Source organism: Poromitra crassiceps (genome assembly GCF_964638095.1).
Source record: "Poromitra crassiceps genome assembly, chromosome: 4".
Lineage (NCBI taxonomy): Eukaryota > Metazoa > Chordata > Actinopteri > Beryciformes > Melamphaidae > Poromitra > Poromitra crassiceps.
This window is the reverse complement of record NC_139626.1, coordinates 19,190,744-19,218,416: the sequence shown is the minus strand read 5'-3', so window position 1 is coordinate 19,218,416 and position 27,673 is coordinate 19,190,744. Positions and strand designations below refer to the sequence as shown.

Below are 27,673 nucleotides of genomic sequence, written 5' to 3'. Positions count from 1 at the left end.
CTAAATTGTTACAGGCCCATATCCATCTTGCCTTACCTCTCCAAAGTCTTTGAGAAACTGGTCAACAAACAGCTCACCCACCACCTGGAGTCACACAGTATTCTCACCACCATGCAGTCCCGCTTTCGAACTGGCTATAGGTGTGTCTCTGCAACACTTAAAGTGTTCAACGCCACCATATATGCCATCGACAGCAAATAGTACTGTGTGGCTGTATTTATTGACCTGGCAAAGGCTTTTGATTCTGTGGACCATTGTATCCTGCTTGACAGGCTCAAGGACATAGGATTCACAGAGGAATGTCTGTCAACAGCTACTTATCCGGCCGTGTACAATCTGTGAGAGCTGAGGGTTTCCTGTCTGACCCACTGTCCATGTCCATGGGAGTTCCTCAGGGGTCCATTCTAGGTCCAACCCTTTTCAATATCTACATAAATAATCTTGCTCATGCTGCTGGTAGCTCGTACATCCACCTGTATACTGATGACACCATTTTGGACACATTTAGCCCCTCCCTGAACACTGCCCTGACTTCCCTGCGGCACAGCTTCAACGGTATCCAATATGCCTTTTCCAACCTTCACCCTAAAAAGAACAAAATGCATGGTCTTCAGTCGGAAATTACTCCAAGGTACCTGCTCCCTCAAAATCTTCTCCCTGGATGGGTCAGAACTCAAATTTGCTAACTCCTACAAATACCTGGGTATCTGGCTCAACAGTTCACTCTCCTTTCAAACTCACATCAACACACTACTCTCCAAAGTCAGAACAAGAATTGGTTCCCTGTACTGTAATAAAGCATCTTTCACCCACTCTACAAAGCACACCCTGGTTAATATGCCATATACCATCCTCCCAATCCTGGATTATAGTGAATTAATCTACAGGATTACCCCCAAAAACCTTCTCAATAAGATGGACGTCATCTACCATACTGCCATCCGCTTTGTCAAAATATACTCGAGTAAAGAGAAGTACAGTTTTTAAAAAGGAACATGAAAAGTACTCGTTCCTTAAAAAAACAACTTTCTTACTCATGTGTGTTCCTTGTAATGCATAGTACTACCCACCTCTGAATAAAACAGGTGGATTTAACCCCTCCCTACCATATGGGGGCTTGTTCAGACACACCTAGACATGATCCTGTCAAAGATCATTGTGACATGTGTTGGTATTTACTACTGATTGTGTTTTCAGGTTGAGCATCCTCAACGCAGTAAGAAGGCCGTCTGGCACAAACTGCTGTCCAAACAGAGGAAGAGAGCGGTGGTGGCTTGCTTCAGGATGGCTCCACTATATAACCTTCCCAGGTACTGTACTGCATGCACACATGCACAGACAGGTTGCTAGTATAGCTTGTGAAAAGATTTGATTTTCTGCTGTTATCTCTTCAAAACCAGGCACCGGGCCGTCAACTTGTTCCTGCAGGGCTATGAAAAGTCCTGGATTGAGGCAGAGGAACACTACTTTGAAGATAAACTCATAGAGGACCTAGCTGTAAGTTGCCAATCTGAGGTTACACAAGTTTAGGAACACACAAACTGACAAATAAAAAAAATGTGCGAAATTGTGATCCTTATTGGTTTATTATGGTTACACCCCTATTGCTGATATGACGAAGGTGGCGTTGAGGTCTTAAAATATATTGAAAAGGTCTTAAAAAGGTCTAAAAGGTACTGAATTTAACTTCAGGATTCCTGCATATACCCTGAAAATGCAGTCAATTTACCATAATGCAGTAAGAAAAATGTTACAGTAAACAAGTTAACAGAGGGCTAACCAGATGTTAGCCTGCTAACTTAATTATCGGTAATGCATTGCAGTAACAGCAAAATGGCTACCCAACAAACCTCAACAGAAGCGGATCAGAAAACAAGGAGGCTTGGTACTAAAATATGAGCAAATCTACTTGTCAAACGGAGGAAATTAGAAATAAAGGTTTGTCTTAAAGGTTTGTCTCTAATATAAGCCTGCTTCCAATAAAGGCCTGGTTACCTCTACAGTTGTGGTAAATAAAGGGCTAATATTAGAGGAAATAAGTAAATAAATACTCTCTTTCTTAAAAAAAAAAAAAAAACTTGTACCACTGTTCCTTCAGAAGTTGTAGTTGTCATAGACTGTGCTGCATAGTTGATTGCTCTATTGCTGACAAAAATGTGTTATTGTAAGTCGCTTTGGATAAAAGCGTCTGCCAAATGACGTAATGTAACAGCATAAAAACCATTTTAGCTGTAAAGTGGTAAAATTCTGAATTCACTTGCGATATATTCTGTTTTCTGTTACTTATTGTGGTAAATGCTGTGATTATAACCTCAGATCTACTGATTGGATGACTAAATTACTAAAATTCTATGACCTGGTATCATAGGGAAATTATTTGCTGGGTAATTCTAAATGGTTAATAACAAAGGCTTCCAAGAAGTAAAATAAAAACACCTGACAGCAGCATGGACACAGAGAAGAAGAGAATGGGAGGGAGAGAAAATAGAGACCTATTAATCATCATGGTGATTGCTTGATGTCACCATCGTGTGTGTGTGTGTGTGTGTGTGTGTGTGTGTGCACGTGTGCGTGCGTGCGCGTGCATGTGTGTGTGTGTTTAGAAACCTGGTGAAGAGGAGCCATCTGAGGAAGATGAAGGTGTGGGAGACATTGATCCACTGCATCAACTCATTCAGCTGTTCAGTAGAACGGCCCTCACAGAGAAGTGGTGCGTTTGACTGACATATAAGCTGGCCTGTAGTGTAGAACGGCCCTCAGACAGAGACGTGGTGCATTTGACTGACATAAGCTGTAGGGTAAACCCACCTTAAGTATGGAAGATATGAACAGGGGGAAGGCATGAAGGGGTTTTGAATGTAGTAGCCAGACCCAACGCACACTAATGGAAATCTAATTCTGGTGAAAATGGTAATAGTGATGTAATTAGTGAGGCTATACATAGATTTTATTTTATTGAAGATTTTACATTTTGTTGTCCTAGTTAAACAATATAATGGTGAAACAACAACAACAACAACCACAAAAAAGACAGTAGCACAGACATTTCATGAAGCCAAACATACCACACCTTCAAGTTGTCTAAAATTCTGCCAGTGAACTAGCAGCATGGTGAAGTGTCCAATTACAGTCATGTCCAAGTGTCTGTGAGCAAGACCATTTGACTGGCCACATCAAACCACACTGTCAAATCTGAATACCTTTGTCATGACATAAAACCATGTATTGCAACAAATGGTCATATAGGTGTGGCACTGCTCCCAGTATGCTCAGAGAACAAATAGGTTGCAATAGTTCAGCAATCCCAAATGAGAGGGAGTGCTGTACTGTACAGTATATCAGCATTGTGATCTGGCTGTGAATATCTTAGACTGAATCACAGTCAGAAATGAATTTCATTTGCTAGCTGAAGATTTCTTATATGTGATTTCTCTTGCAGTAAACTGGATGAGGATAGTCTCTACATGGCCTATGCTGACATAATGGCTAAGGTACCAGCTGCACCAGTTACAGAATCATTTTCATGACACATACGTCATGTGAATGAACAGGCTCAGAGGATGGTAATGACATGTATTAGAGGTCCAAGCACACAGGTGCTGCAGCCCTATTATATTTGTGGGGTTTCTTCTGCTTATCTTTCTGCAGATGAAAATAGGAAGTCAAGCTAATGTTCTCATTGTCAATTCATTTGCTCAATGTGGTCGGGTTCGGGCCCTGCTAATGACTGCTTACAGCTATATTTATTATTATTGTTAGATGGGCACTTTGAGTCCCTGTTTTGATGACTTGCGAATTGACTTGACAAAAAATAAATGACTTGAGATTTGACCTTCACTTGGAAGTTAAACACTTGAGACTTGACTTGACTTGAGACGTGATTTGGATGAGTTGTTGGGAGAAAGTAACTTGACTTGGGCCTTGACTTGCCTTAACTAAGGACTCGACTTGACTTGACAAAACCTGTGACTTGACTTGACTTGACCTGACAAAACCTGTGACTTGACTTGACTTGACCTGACAAAACCTGTGACTTGACTTGACTTGACCTGCCAAAACCTGTGACTTGACTTGACTTGACAAAACCTGTGACTTAACTTGACTTGACCTGACAAAACCTGTGACTTGACTTGACTTGACCTGACAAAACCTGTGACTTGACTTGACTTGACCTGACAAAACCTGTGACTTGACTTGACTTGACCTGCCAAAACCTGTGACTTGACTTGACTTGACAAAACCTGTGACTTAACTTGACTTGACCTGACAAAACCTGTGACTTGACTTGACTTGACCTGACAAAACCTGTGACTTGACTTGACTTGACCTGACAAAACCTGTGACTTGACTTGACTTGACCTGCCAAAACCTGTGACTTGACTTGACTTGACAAAACCTGTGACTTAACTTGACTTGACCTGACAAAACCTGTGACTTAACTTGACTTGACCTGACAAAACCTGTGACTTGACTTGACTTGACCTGACAAAACCTGTGACTTGACTTGACTTGACCTGACAAAACCTATGACTTGACTTGACAAAACCTGTGACCTGACTTGACATAACCTGTGACTTGACTTGACTTGACCTGACTTGCCCAAAACAAAATGACATGGGACTTGCTTGAGACTTGGACCAAATTACGTGGAACTTACTTGAGGCTTGGACCAATGTGACTTGGTCCCATGTCTGGTAGCAATATTTGTAGTACTAATTAACTCAAAATGTTTTTCCCTTCTAAGATCTTAACATCTGTCTCCCTCTCTTTTTCATCACTCCCTCTTTACTTCATCAGAGTTGCCATGATGAAGAGGATGAAGACGGAGAGGAAGTGAAGAGTTTTGAAGTAAGTGAATGAACTGACTGTCTGTCTGCCTGTAAATTTTGTCAATTTAAAAGATAACTATGCATGTCAAGAAAGTTGCAGTTTGTCCTGAAACTGAAACGTCTATGAAACTGCTCAATCGACTACATCTCTCGTGTCGCACAATATACGTCACACCAACAAACAACATGGCCTGGCATGAGAGACGTCACTTATGCGACTGGTTGTGCATACTCTTTCTGATTTATAACACTTATAGTGCCACAGTTTTACCACAAACTGCTACTTTCTTGATTTGCAAAGTTATCTATCTATCTATCTATCTATTTATATATCTATATTATTATATATATACATTTGGCAATGTGGACTCTGTCTGTTTGTTTCAAGAATTTTGTCCGGCCACAGCTATGGCGTTTTACGTGCGATCGGGCTGAAACTTTCAGGGGGTGTGAAGAGTAGTTAAGTTAAGTATTTAAGGCTGAAATGCCCATTCTGGCCTATTCTGGCACTGTGCCATGCCTCTTCAGCGTAAAGCGCATTTCGGGGCATAAAAACATGGCGCTATCTTCCCGAGTCAGCGGTAGGCAGGCGTAAAGCGTGTTTTTGTTGCGTTTAAGGCCAGTTTAGCGCCTAAGGCCAGGGGGAGAATAGAGCCCCATATGTGTACCTCGTGGCACAATTCAAACGAGATAAAAAAAGAGTAACGTCCCTCTCTGTTCACCACCATTCATATGGTGATTGCGCATAGGGTCTGACCGGAAGGGGAGGGACTTTGGCTCTATTGCGTGTTCCTTACTGTAGCAGTCATGGTTAATTTGGATTGCTGGGAGCAAAATTGTAGATGTGACTGACTGCCCAAAAAGATATACTGTTAGATATATCAGAAAGGATCAAGTAGATCTATTTGACTCCATCTGGCAACCAGATATACTAAGCAAGTCATCAAGTCATAGTAATATTTCACCACCATGTTGCCAAAATATACTGTAAACTACAACAAGATCGGATACAGCTGGATACAGTTTGTAGCTTTACAATTTTTCCCATTCATTTGAAAGGTTTAGGTTATATTCATTTTGAATTCAGTCTTCTAGTTGTCTCATTGTAGGCTACTGTAGAGACCCCCTCCCTTCTCCTGCTCTCTCCTCTTTCTCCCCTCCTCTGCTTCTTCTCCTTCTCCCCAATTTTTCCCCATTCCCTGCCACTTCCTGCTCTCCCCTCTCTCACATTCCCCCTGCTCTCCCTCCCCTGCACCCTCCCACCTCTCCTTCTCTGTTCTCTCCTCCCCCACATTTCCCATTTTCTCCCCACCTCCTCCCTCTCCCTGCCCTCTCCTCCCCCACATCCCCCCGCTCTCCCTCCCTCCTCCACTCTCCTGCTCTCTCCTCTTCCCCCCTTCCCCCACTACTCTAAAGCATAGTACACATTCTACTCCAAAGCATGGCACCCATTCTATCCCCTCCAATATTCCGCCACTATTTAAAGCATGGCACCCATTCTTCCCTAAAGCGAGGCACCCATAAGCTCTATATGTGAACATGTGTTTATTTGGCAAAGGGACTCACTACTAAAGGCTTGCAGCCAATTAAATTAGGCATAGTTTGGTTAAGAAATCGACATATGTCCGTTTGCAAGATGTGTGTCTATATTTCTCTATCATATAATTGTTCGATGTGTTATTATTACTACTGTAATTTGTTAATGTTGTGTCAGCTAGCCCTCCTTTCCCTGTTCTCTCCATATAGTCTCCCATACTTCTCTATACTCCCATACTCTTCCATACGCTCTCTCCTCTCCCACATTTCCCATTCTCTCCCCACCTCCTCCCTCCCCCTGCTCTCTTCTCCCCACACACACCCCCGCTCCCCCCCCTTTCCCCTCTCCTGCTCTCTCCTCTTGCTCCTTCCCCACCTCCTATACCCTCCAACATTTCCCATTCCCTCCCCACCCCATCACTCTCTCACATTCCCCCTGCTCTCCTCCCTTCTCCTGCTCTCTCCTCTGCTCTATCCTTCATTTCTATATTTTCTATATTTCTCTATCAATTGTTCAAAATGTTATCTTTATTCTGTATATTCTTGCTACTGTTGTGTCAGCTAGAATTAGCTAGACATACATGTATGAATGTCTATATAATTAGGGCTATATAAATAAACTTGACCTAACTTGTGCAAATTGTACCTGCATCAAACCAGAAGCTCAATTTTCTGATAGATTTGACAATCTTCATTCAGTTACTGAAAGGATACTGATGGCCAATAATCCCTTGTTTCCCTTCATGAAAAGATTGAAACCCTATGAGATGGTGGTGGATGGTGGTTGTACATGTAGCTATAGATAGTTCAGTACTACCTGTCACACCTGCATGTCTCCTGTTCACAATAAACAGGAAAAGGAGACGGAGAAACAGAAGCTGTTGTACCAGCAGGCTCGACTGCACGACCGCGGGGCTGCTGAGATGGTGCTGCAAACCATCAGTGCTAGCAAAGGTAGGTCCACATTTCTGATCTGATATTCTTGTCCTCCATGATGCATTTGACATAATATCTAATGGCTGAAGCAGGATTCTAAGGAATGCTGAGAACAGAGAACAGTTTGTCAGCACCAGTGGCTCCTGCATTACATTATTGGCTTTCCTCTACTAACTATTGTTTTGCTCATAGAAACTGAATAGTACTTGTACCGCACTTCGTAGGCATGGCCTTTTTGCCACATCATCGCCATTCTTATCTATATCAACATGCAGAGAGCTGCGACAGGGAGAGATGACGTGACAAGCAGGAAGTGATAGTAGTTTCAAACAAATATGCCTAAGCAGGGATCATAATTATTTGGAGGCGCCTTTCAGGACATCAAAGGTCACCTTACAATGGACTCAAAGATATTCCGCTCCTGTCCACACATTGACACGTATGCGGATATTTTTGAAAACACCGTATTTTCTCTGTGTTTTGGTCTCCCGTCCACACAAAAATGCCATTTTAGGTCACTGAAAACTGAGCTTTTGGAAATGCCTTTATTGCAGAGGTGTCAAACACAATCCATGAATGGGCCATATTGCAAACTCATAATACATTTGCAGGCCAGATATACAGTTGTTAAACCACATGAATAATTGCATCAAAATATGCCTGGCCATTTCAAAACTCAAACAATAACCACATATGGAATGGCTGCACTTGAAGCTTAATATTAAAGAAGAAGAAAACAAAATCAAACTCTTACATGCCTCAGTAGGTTTGCAGGTCTGGATACCTATTTGTCACCTATTTGCTAGACAGTCTTTTTCTTTTGCTGCCATCAATGTTTTGAGTCATTTTCTGAGCTGTTGAAAGTCCAGGTGTCTGTCAGTGAGACGTGTTCTGTGTGATATTTTATTTATCCTTGTGACAGAAAATAGCTGCTCACACAGGTAGTCTACAGGCTACCAAACATAGACAGCATACAATACGGGCATCGTTTCTGGGATAAGACGGGGGAACTGACTTACCTTCTTCAGCTCTGTGGTGGATAAATGGCTAATGACCAGTTGTTGTCTGTGTCTGGTCCTCTCCTCTAGGTGAGATGGGTCCCATGGTGTGCGTTACTCTTAAGCTGGGCATAGCCGTCCTCAATGGGGGAAACTCCACTGTACAACAGGTATTACTGTCATCTTTTACATCACTTCTGAAAACAATTTTTTACACAGAGGCTTTTGTATAATTTGTTATTTTACTAGCATTGTATTTACTTGTTTAATTATTCAGCAACAGTGATTTTAATTAGGCTACCATTATATTCTGTTTTGAAAATATCTAATGGTCTTTCTTTCTTCTGACAAAACCTCCCTTCCCATGACTGTAACATGACTGTAACATGGGGCCAATCTTCCTGGTGGTGGTGCTATAACAGCCATCCAAAAACTGATTAAGAATCAGCAATGTGCTACAGGTGTGCAATTCTGTGAGGATGCACGCCCATGTGACAAGAAGCTTTTATGACTGCAAGTTAATCACTGCCCCCCCCCCCCCAAATAAAATAAATAAATAAATCAAATCAAGTCAATTTCCTCCCACTCAACTTTCAAAGTTATGTAAAGTTTTAAAATGTGTCCAAGTTGAGCCCACAGTGACTATATACGGTAATTGTCTTACTGTAGATACTGACGTACACAGCAATTTCAACTGTGGACCAATCTCAATGAAAAATATAGCCGCAAGTGGCCATGAAGATGGTTCATGGAGATACATCATTCTGATATCTCTCTGATAATTGGACCAGTTATGCATTTATGGCCATTTGTGTGTTAAAGGAATAGTGCACCCAACAATGAAAATTCAGACACTATCTATTCTCCGGCATGCCATATGAAAGATAGGTGAAGTTTGTTATTTAGTGCTAGTCTTCACGACAGCCATTGTTTTTGAAAACATCACATGCACGCATCAGATCACGCTAACCCACACAGACAAGGAACTCAGACAGATGGACGAAGCAGCAGCAATGGAAGCTCAATCAGATCATTCAAACCACCAGCCCTGAGTGATTCAGTGATTTCAATCTCTTTCCCGTTCACCTGTATTTGTGATTATTACAAAGCCCACATCCCCACGGGAGTACTGTACAGTACCAAGAAAAACACTCATCATTTTTCAGGAGTACTGTAGCCTACTGATACCAAGAAAAAAACTGACAGTTTTTCTTGAGTACTGTAGCCTACTGATACCAAGAAAAACACTGATAGGGGCATGGTGGCGCAGTGGTAGCGCTGTCGCCTCACAGCTAGAACATCCTGGGTTCGATTCCCACCTGGGACCCTGTGAGCATTGAAGGAGTGCGTGCCCGTCCGCATGTCCTCGAGTGCCCACCGCCCGGGTGAGGTCGTCAAAAGGGCCTTTCTGTGTGGAGTTTGCATGTTCTCCCCGTACCCCTTGGGGGTTTCCTTCATATAGGAACCCCTCACCAAAACATGCAATATCCTGGTAGCTGAAGTGGTGCCTCCTCTGGTCGTTCGGAGCGCCTGTTCGGAGGGAGGGGAACTCGTTGGAATAGCGTGATCCTCCCACGTGCTATGTCCTACCGGTGAAGCTTCCCCTGTCAGGTGAAAAGAAGCGGCTGGCTACTGCCCATGTCTCGGAAGAAGCATGGAGCAAGTTTCGGCTCTCCCCAGATCGGCAGAGGGTGGAGCAGCAACCAGGAAAAATAAATTAAAATGAGCACTAATGGCGGATAAAAATGGGATAGTTTTTGATAGTTTTTCAAGAGCACTGTAGCCTACTGGTACCAAGAAAAACACTCATCATTTTTCAGGAGTACTGTAGCCATACTGATACCAAGAAAAATACTGATCGTTTTTCAGGAGTACTATTACTGATACCAAGAAAAACGCTGATAGTTTTTCAGCTAACTCCCACATCCTCAAATGCAGAACCATTTGGATGCATGTGATTTATGAATTTCAAAAAGGTTACTTTGTACCATATCCGTGGACTGTCTGCAGTAGGGATGTTCATTTTGATTATCGATCATATTAATAATAATATATATATATATATATATATATATATACTTTTTTTTTTACAAAATGAATGCCTATGGCAGAAAATACGAAAGACAACGTGTTCTCCTCAATGAACTCTTTATTTCAATGTGTCTCCTCTCCAACACTCTGCTGTCCCCGGCGCATGCCGGTGTGAATTCCCCATGTTTAAAACAGTTTTGTTGGCACAAAGGCCCATGCCCAGCCAGAAAACTAGAGACTATATGAAGCGCCACCTCACGTTAGTCGGCTGTGCAATGGAGTGGGGCGAGGAAGAACGAATTCCACCCAAACCTAGTCCGCAAAAAAAAAAAAAAAAAAGAATAATAACAATAATCAATAAGAATTCCACATGATCGATTCCATTCCTTAACGATCAATTATCGATTTTCGATAAGTTAACTGATGAACATCCCTAGTCTGCAGAACACAGGGCTGTCTGGTCACTCTGTTCTTTATAGAGAGGCGCTTTCAGCAGAACTATTTCAGTTTCTTTGACGCAGACCATGAGCAGGCATGTAAACATAACACACGAGGTATAAAACACGATTTCAGACGGACAAGCCCGTCTTTATTGTCACACGGTTACACATCAACACATGCACGGAGGGCCACAAACACACACATGCTGACGGTGGCCGGTGAAATTTGTCCTCTGCATTTAACCCATCCTGGCTTTGTCCTTTCCTCCGGGGGGCAGGCCAGGAGCAGTGGTCGCTTTCTCGTACAGCGCCCGGGGACCGACTTCGGATGTTGTCGTCACTGGTCGGATGACGATGACGATCTGATCTTCTGCATGTTTTTAATGGGGGGGGGGGGGGTTATATACGGAGGAACCCCCCTGGGGGAGCACGGGGAGAACATGCAAACTCCACACAGACAGAAAGGCCCTTACGACGAGATACCCCACCTGGGCAATAGGCACTGAAGATATGGGGGGAACACAACCACAGTGCCCGCAGTGTCCCAGACGAGAATCGAACTCAGGACCTTCTGACTGCGAGGCGACAGCTCTACCACTGAGCCACCGTGCTCAGTGGTATTGGTATTGGTGCATACACACAACCGTTATTCAAAAACAATGTTGTAGTGGAGATTTGCGCTAAATAATGGTATAAATATAGGTATTTTCTACTCACAATCACTTGGCTTCAGAAGAGTTGGATTATGCTGCACGAGCTGTATGGAGTCATTTAATAGTTACTTTTTGTCCTCTCTGTGTGTTACTGACAAACTTCACCGTGTTTCAACTGGCATGATGGTGAGTAGTAGATAATGGCAGAACTAAAAAAATAAAATAAATAATTCAAAATGGCTCAAAACCTTTCCAGCGGACATTATGTGTCCTTGGGGCAAAGTTTTTTGTAAATCGGACAAACTGTGGAGAAGTTATATGACAATTAACATTTGTATTATAGTTTCAGCCCTATGTGCTTGAACCCCTAATAATAATAATAAACCAGTACAAAAACCACTGATGAACCAGCACAAAATTAATTCAGCCTAATGGGCTGGAACCGTTAATAAGCCAGCACAAAAACAATTGGATTTCAACCCTATGAAGAAAAAAGAGAATATTAATAATACGGTAACGCTTTATATTATGGTCCTTGTAATAAGCATTAATTAATAGGTAATAAGGCACTTATACGTCTTTATAAGGTGCTCATTGACACTATTATGTGTAAATAAGACTATATAATTGTTAATAATAAACATGTTTATTGTTAGAATATAAAACATTTATAAGATTAGTAGTGTTTTTCTGTACAGAAACATCATTTTAAATGGATATCCCAAATTACTGAGCATTCACCTGGCCAAAAGACTGGACTGGAAATGCAACACTGAGGCTATACAAGAACAGAGGACAGGACAGAGCAGACTCTACGTTTTGAGGAAGCTCAGATCCTTCAATGTGTGCAGCAAGATGTTGCATATCTTTTACCACTCTGTTGTGGCAGCAGCACCAGACCCGGTGACTCTAAGAAACTGAACAAACTGATAAAGAGAGCTGGCTCGGTGCTGGGGACTACTCTGGAGCCCCTGGAGGTGGTTGTGGAGAGAATGCTGTTGCACAAACTGCTCAAAATAATGGACGACACGACACCCCCCCTACACGACACACCCTACTGGCTGGACAACAGAGTGTTTTCAGTCAGAGGCTCCATCAGCTCCCTTGCAGTAAAGACCGTTATAGGAGATATTTCGTGCCCACTACAATACCCATAACAATAACTCCCATACAGTACATGCAGAGAGAGGAGACTCCTCCTCTCCTTCTCTCATCCCCTCCTGTAAAGACACTATTAAACTCATGTTGCTAATGCACATTGCACACTTGTACACTTTTGTCCACATTGCACATTTTGTACTTACAGTACAGTGTACAGTCATAGTAATAGTATTATATAATATAATATGCTCTACAGTGGACAGTTCCGGAAAAATGCAAGAGTGCTGTAGTAGATGTGTAAATATGTATATATTGTTTTTTCTCTCAAGCTCTCACCAACTCCTACCTCTTTGTGTGTTTTTTATATAAGTTATGTTGTGTTTCTGTTATTGATGTTACTGCTGCTGTATACCCCCCCCGGGTATAAATAAAGTACTTAAGTAAGATCCTATCTATCACGTCATTCCCATGTCTTGTCCTTATGCAGTGAACTGTGGCATGCTGACTGCAGAAGTTCTACGTATTCTGATAATGACTGAAAACACATTTGCTTCAAATCTAACTTGTCTAATGTGAGTCGTTCTGTTGCCTCTCTCTCCCTCTGACAGAAAATGCTGATTTATCTGAAAGACAAAAAGGACGTCGGATTTTTTCAGAGTCTGGCTGGTCTGATGCAATCATGCAGGTAACTCTAAACTTCTTTCAGATTGCATCTATCTAGTGCCGCTATGTACATGTACATGGGAAAAAAGAAGTGCTTCTACTCCTTGAGGACGCCGGCATCCGTGGCCGACATTACTGTCTTTCAGGGCTGTAGCGGGCTTATTTTTACAGCCTGAGTGAAGATACTGATATCATATAAAACTAGAAGACCTAAAGGTATTAATTACCCAGTGGGATCAACCTGAACAATGTCATGTTAGCTTGTTGGCAAGGGGGGGCGGAAATAACGCTCCAAATTTAGGCTACATTTTGGCAAGGGAAAAACTTGCGTGGCATTTTTCAAAGGGGCGAGAGGTGAAGGCACCACGGGCCCGAAATGCACTTTACGCCAAAGAGGCGTGGCGCAGTGCCAGAATAGGCCAGAATGGGCGTTTCGGCCTTAAATACCGGCCTAATGATATCTTCCGCCCTGGCGTTAATTTAGCGCTTAGCGCTTTTCAAAACCAGGCCTATTCGGGGTGCCGGTTGCGCGTAGCTCTCCTCTGCCATCTCACTTTCTGTCCCCCCTCTCTCTCACTCCCTCTCTCTTGCGCATCAGACAGGCACAAAGCCGGCGACACCGTATACAGCCTATGGGCCGACCCTGCCTTAGACGGACAGAATTTCCACCATCTTAATTATTTTCTGTTGTAGTCCCCCTTAATGATTTAAGCTAATAAGTTTTACATAAAAACTGTAAAATATGTTATTCTGGAAACAAACTAATTTAGATGTTTCCAAACTGTAAAATATGTTATTCTGGAAACAGACTAATTCAGATGTTTCCAGATTGACATAATAATTCACAGTTTACATAATTGGGATGGTGGACAGACAGTGCTCAGCTGTTCGTTGCTGGCTAAGGTTGTATAGAGAAGAGGGTTAGTGATGGAAAAACAACATGCCAAGGATGTATTGTGATATATTTGTCTCTGTTTCAGTGTTCTGGATCTGAATGCATTTGAGAGGCAGAACAAAGCAGAAGGACTGGGTATGGTGACAGAGGAGGGATCAGGTAGGCTTCACTATGTTTAAAATATATTACACCTTACTTTGAACTCTGCTTTAACCTCAACCTGTCTTTTTCCTTCATCTGGATTTGGAAGTAGTTGCTCCGGACCACCACACCCTTTGAGTCCCATTGTAAGTCAATGGGCCTGTCGCAATGTGATGAAAAAGATTATGTACTGTTTAAGGAACCTAAAAAGTGTGTGTTAACATTTAAAGCATGTCTCTATGAAACCAGTGGATGCTAATAATGAAACCACTGTTTGAAAATACAATGCTACAGTAACAATGCCAAAAAGCAATTTCTAAGGTAACTGAAAGATACATTTAGAAGCTTTTTCTAATTCTGGTGAAGGGGAAAAATTATTATCATTCAAAATGTCAAGGTATCCTTAAAATAATTTCAAGCATTTACTTTAGCATACTCTAGAGTGGTCTATAATTTAAGAAACCTGTCAATGCATCACAAAAGGACTCCAAATAAATATTTGACCATAGAAATGATTGTGATGTTACAGTTATTCTACTATACACTTTGATGTCGCATGTAAATCTCAAGTAGTTATTCCTGATACTTGAAAGTTCTTGTTAGCCTTGTCAAATCATTCTTTATCTTGCTTTGTCCTATTTATTTTGTCATCACATTGGTTGAGCATTTTGATGAGTTTGAATCAGTGGTAATGTAGTAGTACCTGTTTTTTCTGTTGTCCACATGCATTATCATGTATCATTTCCTGATGTAAGTTTATGTGCTAATGATTTGCATATTGCCCCTCTATGTATACAAGTGTCACTTAATGTTCACAATCATTTCTCAGCTACAATACCGTTAACAATATTGATACTTTTTTTAAATCACTAAATGTGGACCATTTGTGGTCCATAGTGTAAGGAAATGCCTTTTGTTTTTCTTAACATTTTTTTAAAGGGTACATTGACAAGTTATTTAAAGTTATTTGTTATGTTATTTTTTTTAATGAATGGCAAATTGGTCTACATACAAAACATGATTGGCCTATTGAGTTTTTCCTGTCAATAATGATACTTCAAATTTAATTTATTTTTATTTTTCTGTTTCTGTGTTAAAATTTCAGTCTAATTGAATAAGAATTACATGGTATAAAAAAAGTGTCAAACTTTTACTGTACATTTCCATTTCATTTCTGTGATGACAGTTACCTTCTTTGTCATAATACCCTTTTATAAACTTTGTTCAGTGTGCAGGGTCTGCTATTAAACTGCAAAAAACTAACATTTTTAATTTTGAAAACTCCCTTTCCTCTATGTAACCTATTTGATCTCTGGCTTTTTCTTTCTTTCTATCTTTCTTACTTTCCCCCTTTCTTTTTTGTTACTTTTCTCTTTTTTGTTTACTGTACTGTCTGCCCCTCCTCAGTCATCACTCATGAGCGTGGTAATTATGCCTTCTGCCATTTTATTGTCTGTTAGTTGGTCGTTTTCTCTCTCTCTTGCTTTGGTTCGTTGGTTGGTTAGTTCTTGTGTCAGTTCTGTCCAGGTCCTGAGTCTAAACCTTTGAACCTTCGCCTTTACCTACTACGTATTTGTAGCTGCTTTGCTGCCTTACCTTACATTCCCTCACTGTTGTATTACTTTTTTTTGCTGTAGCACAACGCTAAGTTGTTCTCTAGTTGGTTTTGTGGTTTGTCCTTTTTGTACCGTGTAGCTAATGTCGAATCCGAGCCAATCTTTCAAGTTTTGTGTTAAAGCGTGTCATATACACAATCAGAAATCTAATTAATGTTTATCATCACTACTTGGAGCATATTGGTTTCAAAAATACCAAGGCTGAAAGACTTACAGACTGAAAAGATCAACATAGTGGTAGAACTGCTGGTAAGTGGTAGAACTGTAGCTGTAGTCCCACAATGTTGCCATCTAACACAAAAGTCATTGAGCCTTCCTCTCAGGATTTGTACAGTATCTGGCACATTCTAGTTGTTTCTACTATTTGTACTATTTAGCTGGTCTGGAGTGGTGGTTTCTTACCTTCACACATCCCTCCCCCTGGTCATCTAGTAATGTGGTGGTTTCTTACCTTCACACATCCCTCCCCCTGGCCCTGGTCATCTAGTCATTTACAGTGGGCTGGTTGTGCTGTCTCAGTGATGAAGCTGGTTATTGTGTTGCTGTCGTCTGTTGTGTAGTGTCCAATCCATCCCCTCACTGTTTTTTCTGCCTCTCTTTCTGTCTTTTTCTGACACACTCTCTTAGGGCTGCAACAAATATTCAACAATAATAATAATAATAATGATAATAATACTGTAATTCACCTTTTCAAATTATCTTTACTTCTGATCAGCCACGGTCATGCCTATAGGCAATGCACAGTTAACCATTAATGAAACATCCCATTGTGTTTCTGACTTACATTTTACAGAAATAATTGGGTACTACAACATCATCATCATCACCACCATCATCATCATCATATATAAATATTTGTTTGTCTGTTTATTTCAATTTCTGTCCCACTGGATGATGTCATAGTCATTGTGATGTCATCAGTGATGCGAAGTTGAGCAATTGTGCAGTGCGCATGCCAATAGAACAGGCAAATTCTAGTACTGTACAAGCTGTATTGTACTGTACATGCAAAATGCATTTCTCAATTTCTTTGAATGATTACCGTTATTTAATTCAGTCCCAACCTTTTTTTGGCCAGCGCACACAGAGCGGAGCTGGCGCTACAGGAGGCTTTGTCGGAATGAATCTAAGCACGACTTCACGCACAAGAGTTCTGTTGAGTGATGTCTGCTCCACACCAATCGGAGCCTTTTAGGCTTTGGGTGGGAGCAGAGCAATTTAGACAGAGAGGGGCATCAGCGGAGGACCAAAATGTGTGACTCATTAGCCAATGAACAGCCAGGAAGGGGTCTCGCGCTACTTTTGAATGATAAAATAAAGCTGATAATGTACAATTTGTAAAAAATAATAATAATAATCAAAGTACAACACAAACTGTCCATTTCGCTGCAACTCGACAGTGCTGCTTAATCTAGAACCTTACTTCCTGGACCTCTTGAGAGTAAAAAACTGGTCACCAATAGTTGCAGCCCTACTTCATCTTTTCGTGCTTGGTCTTTCTGTCCTTCTCTTTCCCTCCCTCTGTAATGCATTTTGGACTTTGAAGTGGCTTTTTTTCTCTGTGCTGCTGTGCAAGTGGAGGAGGGTGAACTCACATCTCTTCCTTTCTTCTTCCTTCTCCTGTTGACTGGCCGAACTGTGGACTCTGTGTTTTGTAGTCGATGTCTTGTCCTTCTGATCCTCCATGATTGTTCTGCGTCCTTTTCATGTGAAAAAAAAGTTGATTTAATTAATTCTCCTCTTTTCGATCCCTTTGTGTTGTGACTTTTTATTTTCAATTCAGTATTGTATTTTTCATTCATGATTTGTTTGTAGTTTCTCATGCATTATATTATGCAGTAGTGAAAAGCAACAGTTTTTTGATAGACCAGAGGAGATTTTGGGCCCTATTTAGATGATCATAGCACATATCATCTATTTATCAAATTAATAGTGTCATTCCAAGACACATTTTGGAAAGAAATGCTGGCTTAAAATGAAGGCAAAAAGGCTTCCCCCCCTCCCGCTACTATTGTTGCATCAAAGGTTGTAGTCAGATAATACCTCCAAATATTTTAGATGCCCAACAAAGCAACAGTTATTCAGGGCCAGCCCTAGGCATAAGCAAACTAAGCAGCTGCTCAGGGTCCCCAAGAGGACTTGACTCCATCAATGGTAATCATAGAAAAACACAATATTCTGTTGTACAGGCTGGTTAGCTAAGGCTACGTTCACACAGGGCACCCAAGCCTTGCCTACGCCTTGCCTTTACCCACGCTTTTAAATAGGCGTCCTTTTTAGTCAATGAGGCTGTGTACACAGGGCGCCTCAACGTGAACCTTGCGTGTACCCACGCCTTGCCTGAGCTGCGCCGATTTTATCGTTTAGGCGTGAGTTCTATTTTCAAGCCGACTAGGCACGTGGAGGCAGACTTCTTCTGTCAAGCGATGAAGGAAAAACGCGACAATATCCGTGGGAAATAGCAAAGTCAACTGAATTTCAAAATAAAATGGTGTTACTACGACAGTGTTGAGCAGAGAGAGAGAGAGAGAGTGATTGACGGGTGACTATCTCGTGGGACTTTCTCCCCGTCTGTAAACAAATCTTCAGGAGAGAGAATAGCAACCGAAGAAGCAAGATGGACAATGAAAAGTGAATCCACTTAGTACAACAGCATCCAGTTCTCTATGACAGCAGTCACCCAAGAAGGAGACCTGGTTATACATATCCAGCATCAATAGCACATTAAATATATCCGATTTATTTTACCTACCCATGACAATTCGGGACCACACGTGACTAAAAAAAACACTCGGGAGAGAGGAGAGGCGCTTGTGACTCGGCTCAGGTTCAGTGTGGAATAGGCGTGCAGTGTGATCGCAAAAGCATGTGATAGGTTCACTCCCAGCTCAAGGTATGTAGGTGTAGGCGTGGGTTGAGGCAAGGCGAGGCGTAGGTGCCCTGTGTGAATGTAGCGTAATGCTACAGGTTTCATCAATTCCAGCTGTCAGAGCATTCATGGCCACTATTGATGCAAGCACAGTCATTCAGACTGAAGTTAGGTTACAATCCTCTCCTCTGCGTTGATGCGGCAAAAAAGTAATGTCACAAAAAAGGACATATCCTGAGCAGAAAAAAGAAATAAGAAGAAAACAGAAGAAGAGGAAAAACAGAATGTTTGCATTACGGGTGTCTGGGCGATAGATTGACAGTCGGTTTGCAAATGATCAAGCATTGAAAATTGTCAATATTGGTGCCGGTGGGGCCCCCCAAATCAAATGATGCTTAGTGCCACATAAATGCTTGGGCTGGCCCTGAGAGCAAGTGTTACATTTATATTATGTTTGATGTCTTATTTTGGAATGAAGCTCTTCAAATTCACCCACTTCTTCTATAGCCATTAAATTGTCAGTGGGCTGCTTATATCATATGAGTTGTGCAAGTTACATACTTGTAGCATTTTCTGTGTAAAAAAAGAACTGCACTTTCAGTCTAGTTTTAGACCTGAAGATTTGTGTCTCTCCAATAGCCCAGTTCAGTTTACTGTCATATTTTATGGTCGCATTATTGTAGTAAGTTATTGTTCAGTTTCTCTGACCCTCTTATTCCATGTTGTCCTGTGTTTGGTGACCATCACGGTTAAAAGCAGCATTTTAGTACAGTCAAAGCAGCTCTCCTGAACCTAACAAACTGTTTTTACTCAATGCAGAAACCAAAATAGATAAGCAGCTGACAAATGTTCTTTATTAATGATAATAATAATAATAATAATAATAATAATAATAATAATAATAATAATAATTATAAATACTGAAGATGTTTGGAAAAAAAGTCTGAAAAGAGCTTAAGTGAAGTGCCGGCTGTAAAATGCTGCAGTTTAAAAACAGACTCACAACCACGTCTCTCCTCCATGTGCAGTAGCACCCCATTGGTCGTGTGTGTGTGTGTGTGTGTGTGTGTGTGTGTGTGTGTGTGTGTGCGTGTGTGTGTGTGTGTGTGTGTGTGTGTGTGTGTGTGTGTGTGTGTGTGTGTGCGTGTGCGTGCGTACTTGTGATGAAAATAGTATATTAGGACCACACACATTTATTAGACTGAAACAAAGAAAATTGGGATTGACTCACATTCGTGATGTCTATTTTTAATACTTCTTCACTCTCTTCATCTTTCTCTGTCTGTTTTTTTCTGTTTGTCCATTTTTCTTTTCTATGTATTCTTTTTCTGTATGTATTATTTTTCTGTGTTTGTATGTACCTTTTTGTTTCTTTGAACGTTTGTGCCCGTTCATGTGTCTTTGGCTGTGTGTGTGTGTGTGTGTGTGTGTGTGTGTGATGGTGTGTGTGTGTGATGGTGTGTGTGTGTGTGTGTGTGCATGTGCATGTATGTGCACGTGTTTGTGCATACGTGTGTCTGTGCAAATGTATGCGTGTGTGTCTGTTTGTGTGTGTGTGTCTTCCCTCTGACCAGGTGAGAAGGTGATGCAGGATGATGAGTTCACCTGTGACCTCTTCCGCTTCCTGCAGCTCCTCTGTGAAGGACATAACTCAGGTGCATGGGTGCATTCAATTACTTAACACTTTAATGGTCTAACTCCACAATCCAGTACTGCATAGTTCAGTCTTTTCAGCAATTACTTCCCAACATGTATAATGTGTTATGAGTTCACACTGAAAGTTTGTGAGGCCAGGGTATGAAATGTTGTTTGCAAGATACAGTAGATGGAACACATCCTACTTTATTAAATTGAACACATTTTGCAAGCAGCAAAACATGGCACACTTTCCATCAATATTAATAATAATAATAATAATGTTTCAAGCTGTATGTCTGTAGTTTCTATCCCCATAATCAACTTGTCTCTTTCCTTTCTTCCTTTCCAAAATAACAATGCATTTTACTAACCCCTCTGTTAGTCCAAATAGTCGACAAATATTGGTATTCTGCCCATTTTAAACTATCCCAATTATTAGTCTTTTGACTTTATGTGGAATTCATTATGTGATCCAGTGTAACAAATCATAACCATGTAGACATGTTGTACTGCAACTACTTTATTCAATTTAACAGATTTTGCAAGTCCCCAAAACATGGCAGTCCCCTTCCTTTTTACATTGACTTTTGCTCTCATGTGGCTACTGGGAAGAGATTTCAGATGCGTCCTATTTTTCCACAGACTTCCAGAACTACTTGAGGACTCAGACAGGGAACAACACAACAGTCAACATCATCATCTCTACAGTCGACTACCTCCTCAGAGTCCAGGTTACCACCTCCTACTCATTTCTGGTGGTTTATTATTAGCTACTGGGTTTTGCTGAGTTGAACTCTAAATAAAGTGAGTCATGGTTTCATAATGGCTGAAAATTTCCTACAGCTAAATAAGGATAAGACTGAGGTGCTGATTATCGCTCCGGATAGTGTAACCTCCACGATTAAAAATAGGATTGGCCCTCTCTCCTCTGCTGTCCGCCCTAACCTATGAAACTTAGAGGTCTTTTTCGATCACTCTTTATCACTTGACGTCCATATCAAACAGCTCTCTAAAAAATGCTTTTTCCACCTACGTAATATAGGTAAGCTTAGATCAACACTATCCTTTCCTGAGATGGAAATGTTAATCCACGCTTTCATCTCTTCACGTTTAGATTACTGTAATGCTCTTTTCCCATTGCTCAGTAAGGCCGCCCTACGCCGCGTGCAGGCCATTCAAAATGCTGACGCTCGCATGCTCACCAGGTCAAACAGGAGATGTCACATCACCCCGGTTCTCAAGTCACTCCACTGGTTACCTGTTGCCTATAGATTCCAGTTCAAAATTATCACCCTCACCTACAAAGCACTACACGGTCAGGCACCTGATTACATCTCTGATTTACTTCATCCCCATACATCTGCTCGTTCCCTCAGATCCACTGATCTAAACCTGCTTCAGGTTCCTCGCACTCGCCTTAAGACCCGTGGCGACCGAGCCTTTGAGACCATGGCCCCTAAACTATGGAACAGCCTGCATCCGCCCCTTAGATTTGCTGTTTCCGTGGAGTCTTTCAAACGCCACCTAAAGACTCACCTTTTTAGAGAAGCATTCAGGGCCTGACACCTGTCCAGTAGCCTGTACTACGTAGCTAGTTTAATGCCTTATCCGAGTAAGTTTGAGTTTGAACCTGGTTTAGCCGTACTACAAAGCAAGTTAACTTCTAATCACCATGGCAACTCATGCTGCAAAGCTAACCTGGTCCCGACCAGGTTAGCTTCAGAGGATAAGATCAAAATCCATGACAGACCCATAAAATCGGCTCTCTGGAGTCACTCACCATTCATATAAGATCGCCATATGAAAAATAGATTGCAGTCAACTGAGAATAGAACAAGAAAAACATTTGTGGCTCTGTAGGTTACATAATTAAATTAAGCCTACTTACCACTTTATGTCTTAACAGCTGAACGATGCGTGGAGAAATATGATCACTATTAATCACCGCAGCGCATATCATAAACGAGTGAGGGTGATATTCTCCTACATGCCAGAAAAGCCTATACATATAATATAGATATGGGATAAATATGGGATAGCCCCAATACTAAATATGCAGGCTACTCTTGCATGTTTCAGCTGGAAGTGTGTCCTGTAGGCTGTATGCCAATATATGAGCAAAAATAGGCTAGTTTTTATCAATGAAAAGTATGCCCACATCGTCTCAATTCAGTTCAGCAGTTTTCTCTTTTATATTAGGATATCATTATCATAGCCTAGGCCTATATATGAATTATTCGATCAGTGCAACCACACACACATAATGAGTGATAGAGATCATTATTCATTGAGCATGCTTTCTAAATCTATGGTCTAAATAGGCTTACAGATTGTGGAAATGTATAGACTGAGATTACACATTTAATGTACATTTACACTCGCACAAAGCTGCTGTAGGAGACAGAAATCGCTGATCAAAGTAAATCAAATGACTGATGTGAATACAAGCAGCAGCTTTAGACAGTCCTTCCGCAGACTATATCCAACGCGGATTTTCATTCTGCCATAGGCTACATTAAATATCCGCAAAAATCTCTGATCCCACTGCGCTTTCATTGAATGAGGAAATGGGTGTCGAAATGGGTGTGGGCGTGGATCAACTCAGCTGTTCATAATGTGATTGGCTAGCGCACCTCTTTCGCGTGGACGCGCGCCTGTGCACGAGCGAAAATCGTGCGCGTGCACAGGCAGATCCCAGATAAACCCAGCTTCAGTTATCGAGTAGAAAACCAGCGTTGTAGTATCGTTAAACTAGATAGCTTTGATCCTGTTCAGTCAAACCAGATCAAAGTGACAGATCGCGGGTCTGTTAAGACAGCTTCGTAGTACAGGGTACAGCTCTGTATCCCTGTGTTGTTGTTTTCCTTATGAAATGTATATCTTTAAACAACATGGACAGTTTACTTTCTGTTTCTGCGATTTTAATATTGTATATCTCTGCATTTGTCTTTTGTTGTGTAAAGCACTTTGTGATCTCGGTCTGTGAAAGGTGCTCTATAAATAAAGTTATTATTATTATTATTATTATTATTATTATTATTATTATTATATTCAGATTCACTTTTATTGCCACAGTAGGTCATCAGATTACAGGATTTTAGAAGGATTTTGACTTAGTGTAAGAAGGTCTATGCAGCGTAGCGGTCACATCAGTAGTCAGAAGACAAACACAATACAAAAAGACAATCACCAAAACAAAAAGGGAAATCACAACACCAATTCTGGCATCTCCCACTGGTTACAATGGTTTAATTTAAGCTTTTGCTGATCACCTTTAAAGCACATTTTGATCTGAACTCAAGTTATATGGCTTAACCTTTTATGAGACAAAGTCTAGTCTTAAGACTAAAGATGATCGGGCTTTTGGCTCTGGATCAATGGCGAAGCTGAGCCTTCGATTTTTGGGGCCTTATTATAGCAGCACCTATAATCCAATCAGTGCCATTTCTTGTACTGTAGTAATGGTTGCCTGGGAGTATATACATGTACCAAAATTGGGGGAAAGTTATCAATGTATGGATGAATTATTGGATAAAATACAATCTGGTTCCCTGCTTCACAGTGGAGCCCAGGGTTCCAGCACTGCTGACTTACAGCCCTGCTCTGCCACAGCCATCGGGCGTCCAGCATTACCATCAACAGTCAGCCATCGAAGGAATGATTCCTTAAACAGCACTGAAAGATGCTCAACTGCTCGCGTTGCATCCGTGTTGCGTTGTGTCTGATGACTGCGTCCAAGAGAAAAGCAATACGATGCGATGCTGGTAGTGGAGCTCTATGTTTAGAACCCTAATAATAACAAAAATAATAATAATCAGAGCAAAAACAATAGGGTTCCACTTTCAGCACTGCATATTTGGACCCCTAATAATAGAACTTCCGGCAATAACAATGGCTGAGTTTCCCAACAAAGAAGCTTCTTAAGAGTTAAGAAGCTTCTTAACTCATTCACCGCCAATGACGTCTTTGACGTGTTATCAGAAATAGCCCTCCCCGCCAATGACGTGTTTGACGTGTTTTTGTTTTTATTGGTGCAGCGCCTGCAGCAAACACTTGCCCAGCCTGTGACACAGACACAGGTCCCTGCCTTCAAAGGGTAGCCGACAGCACGCGATCAAACACATACCGCAGCTGTTGTTTTGAAATTGAGCAAGAGGAAAAGCAGAAACGCTTCCTTGTGCAGACAGGAGAAACGCCATTGAAACGCCCTCGGCGCGCTGCACGAGCTGGAGTCGCCTTCCTCTGTGCCAGCCAGGAGAAAACGGGAGAAAGTAATCAAGAGATGTGTTTGATCATCGGAGGAATGAGGAAATGATCGATCAGTTTGCGAGGGCGGTGAGGACGTGTTGAATAGCCGAGGGGAAAACGGGAACGATCAATAGCAGAGAGGATATGACAGGGAGACATGGACGAGGACGGGTGTACCAGAACAAATCAAAATAAACACAGGAACAGCTAGGCAGCAGCGGGCAGAAGGCAGTCACAGCAGCCCGCTGTCCTTCTCAAGAGCTCTTCAGTTGGTTCATGAAATCGCTGGGCTGCGTGCCCTCCAGTGTTGCTCCTGGCCAATCCCAGCGCCACAGGGCGTGGTTATTGCTTATCCTATGTGGGGTTAGAAATCTAAAAGGGGGATCGTGTGTGTGTGTGTGTGTGTGTGTGTGTGTGTGTGTGTGTGTGTGTCTGTCTGTCTGTCTGTCTGTCTGTCTGTCTGTCGGTGTGTCTGTCTGTCTGTCTGTCTGTCTGTCTGTCTGTCTGTCTGTCTGCACACTCACTCACACCGAGTAAACTGTATTGTTGAATGTAAAAAAAAAGCACTTCATGTGTATATATATATATATATATTTTTTTTTTGTCATTTGTGTCCTAACGAATAATATTTACATGTCTGATGTCAATACAGTTCAAAATAAAAGAATTGAGAGTGAGTTATGCCTGAGATTGTGCCCTTTTACAAAAATTGCCTTTTCTCCTGTTTATTTTCTCTGGGAGACCTTCTGGGGGAAAACAGGGTGTATATAAATGGCTATAAGTAGAGTACAGAACATGCTAAAAGCTCACTTTTTTTTCCTGGTGAACCCAGAGACGTACATCTTCATTTTGAGGTATTGCAAATCACTCTGGTGCTAATAGATAATTTACTGTGGGTCTTGAAAGATGACCAACAATTATGAAAATCTTTGGCCTGTGCTAAATATTGGCAGTCCTAAACTGGCCCTGAATGAGTTAAGGAGTTAATAAGCTTCTTAAGGAGTTAAGAAGGCTCCAAAGAAGTGTTTCCCAAACGCCTTCTTAACAGACGAGAAAAATAAAAAAAATAGAAGGCTCTTAAGAAGCATCTTAACTGGAGCGGCTCACTAGATGACACTCTGAGCCCAGCAGTGGGCCACGACTCAGTGGTTGAGAAACACTGTTGTAGAATAACCTAATCATGGTCATGTTAAACTTTATTAAACATTATTTTTTTCAGACATGGACTGCAGTTCAAATTGCTTTATATACACAGCATACAACAAAACAGAGAAACACTACAGAATTTAAGCGACCTTGGGTTCTGTGAAAGGTGCTATATAAATCCACAACATTATAAAAGGAATCCATTCTGATTAGAGGAATATAGCCTATGGTAAAACATTTAAAACACAAGTAACCATACATACAGGGGAGATTTTCAAGTGTTCCCTAATTTTAAACACTAAAGGGTACATGAAAGAAAGGAAAAAGGGGAAAACACAAGAGGAACAGTGGACACAAGTATCTCCTTTTGCCTGACGCGGCTGGATCTGCCAGTGTTTTGTCATTAAGAAGGTGTTAAGAATGCCCCAGACCCTTCTTACAAAACCTTCTTAACGAAAGATCATCTTAGCGCTAATAAGCTTTTGGGAAACGCAGCCTTCTTAACGGAAGATAATTGGAAGATAATTTTAGGCTAAGAAGCAATCGGGAAACACGTTGGCTTCGTTGGCTTCTTACGGGAGCCTTAAGAAGGGTCAAAGAAGCTTCTTAGCGCTAAGAAGCTTTTGGGAAACGCATGCCTTCGTAAAGAAGCAATTGGGAAACGTGTTTGCTTCTTAAGGGGGCCTTAAGAAGGGTTAAATTAGCTTCTTAGCGCAAAGAAGCTTTTGGGAAACCCAGCCAATACTGTTTCACATAGCGTGATGAACCCCTAACAATAATCAGCGATAATTCCAGCGATTACAATACGTATGTTCTCTCCTAGAGAACCCATAATAATGTTTTAAACTGCATGTCTGCAGTTTCTTTCCCCCTAATAGTTTTTCTCTCTTTTCTCTCCTCCTCCAACTCTCATTCATTCCCTCCCTCCCTCCCTCCTCCAGGAGTCTATCAGTGATTTCTACTGGTATTACTCTGGGAAGGAAGTGATTGATGAGCAGGGTCAGAAGAACTTCTCTAAAGCAATAAATGTGGCCAAGCAGGTCTTCAATACGCTCACTGAGTACATCCAGGTAATGTAAGGCACTGCAGTCTAGGCACTGTAAAAATCATCCAGGTACTGTAAGGCACTGTAGTCTAGTCACTGTAGAAATCATCCAGGTACTATAAGGCACTGCAGTCTAGTCACTGTAGAAATCATCCGGGTACTGTCAGGCACTGCAGTCTAGTCACTGTAGAAAGATCCAGGTAATGTAAGGCACTGCAGTCTAGTCACTGTGGAAACATCCAGGTACTGTCAGGCACTGCAGTCTAGTCACTGTAGAAATCATCCAGGTACTGTAAAGCACTGCAGTCTAGTCACTGTAGAAATCATCCAGGTACTGTAAAGCACTGCAGTCTAGTCACTGTAGAAATCATCCAGGTACTGTAAAGCACTGCAGTCTAGTCACTGTGGAAACATCCAGGTATTGTAAGGCACTGTAGTCTAGTCACTGTAGAAATCATCCAGGTACTGTAAAGCACTGCAGTCTAGTCACTGTAGAAATCATCCAGGTACTGTAAGGCACTGCAGTCTAGTCACTGTAGAAAGATCCAGGTACTGTAAAGCACTGCAGTCTAGTCACTGTAGAAAGATCCAGGTACTGTAAGGCACTGCAGTCTAGTCACTGTAGAAATCGCACTGCTTTATTGAATCACTCAAAAGTAGAATTGAGACCTGTATATCCAAGCCTTAGCCGAAAGCTTTTATTTATGGTGTTTAACTGCAACAGAATAATATATTATAATTAAAATACTGCCTACCCTTATTGTCATTGTTTCTGCTTTCTTTTTAATTTTGGTTGTTAAATTGGTTTTAAATCCAATTCCAGTTCTGTTATCTTCACAATATTGCTTTTTTAATTCAGCTCTGAAGTAAAATTAACATTTGTGTGAT

At 41.4% G+C, this 27,673-nt stretch overlaps 1 protein-coding gene across 1 annotated transcript in view; it reads left to right on the top strand.

The window, feature by feature from the left end:
* ryr2a (ryanodine receptor 2a (cardiac)) overlaps positions 1–27,673 on the top strand; it is a gene marked incomplete at both ends in the record, with an annotated part of 216,432 nt that overhangs the window by 157,063 nt on the left and 31,696 nt on the right. The window contains 12 exons of the mRNA XM_083635808.1: positions 1,198–1,310; positions 1,401–1,497; positions 2,604–2,710; positions 3,440–3,491; positions 4,798–4,848; positions 7,220–7,319; positions 8,390–8,469; positions 13,133–13,209; positions 14,168–14,241; positions 20,283–20,363; positions 20,989–21,077; positions 26,682–26,810. Coding sequence (XP_083491934.1) covers positions 1,198–1,310; positions 1,401–1,497; positions 2,604–2,710; positions 3,440–3,491; positions 4,798–4,848; positions 7,220–7,319; positions 8,390–8,469; positions 13,133–13,209; positions 14,168–14,241; positions 20,283–20,363; positions 20,989–21,077; positions 26,682–26,810 — 1,050 coding nt within the window. The remainder of the gene's footprint in view (positions 1–1,197; positions 1,311–1,400; positions 1,498–2,603; positions 2,711–3,439; positions 3,492–4,797; positions 4,849–7,219; positions 7,320–8,389; positions 8,470–13,132; positions 13,210–14,167; positions 14,242–20,282; positions 20,364–20,988; positions 21,078–26,681; positions 26,811–27,673) is intronic.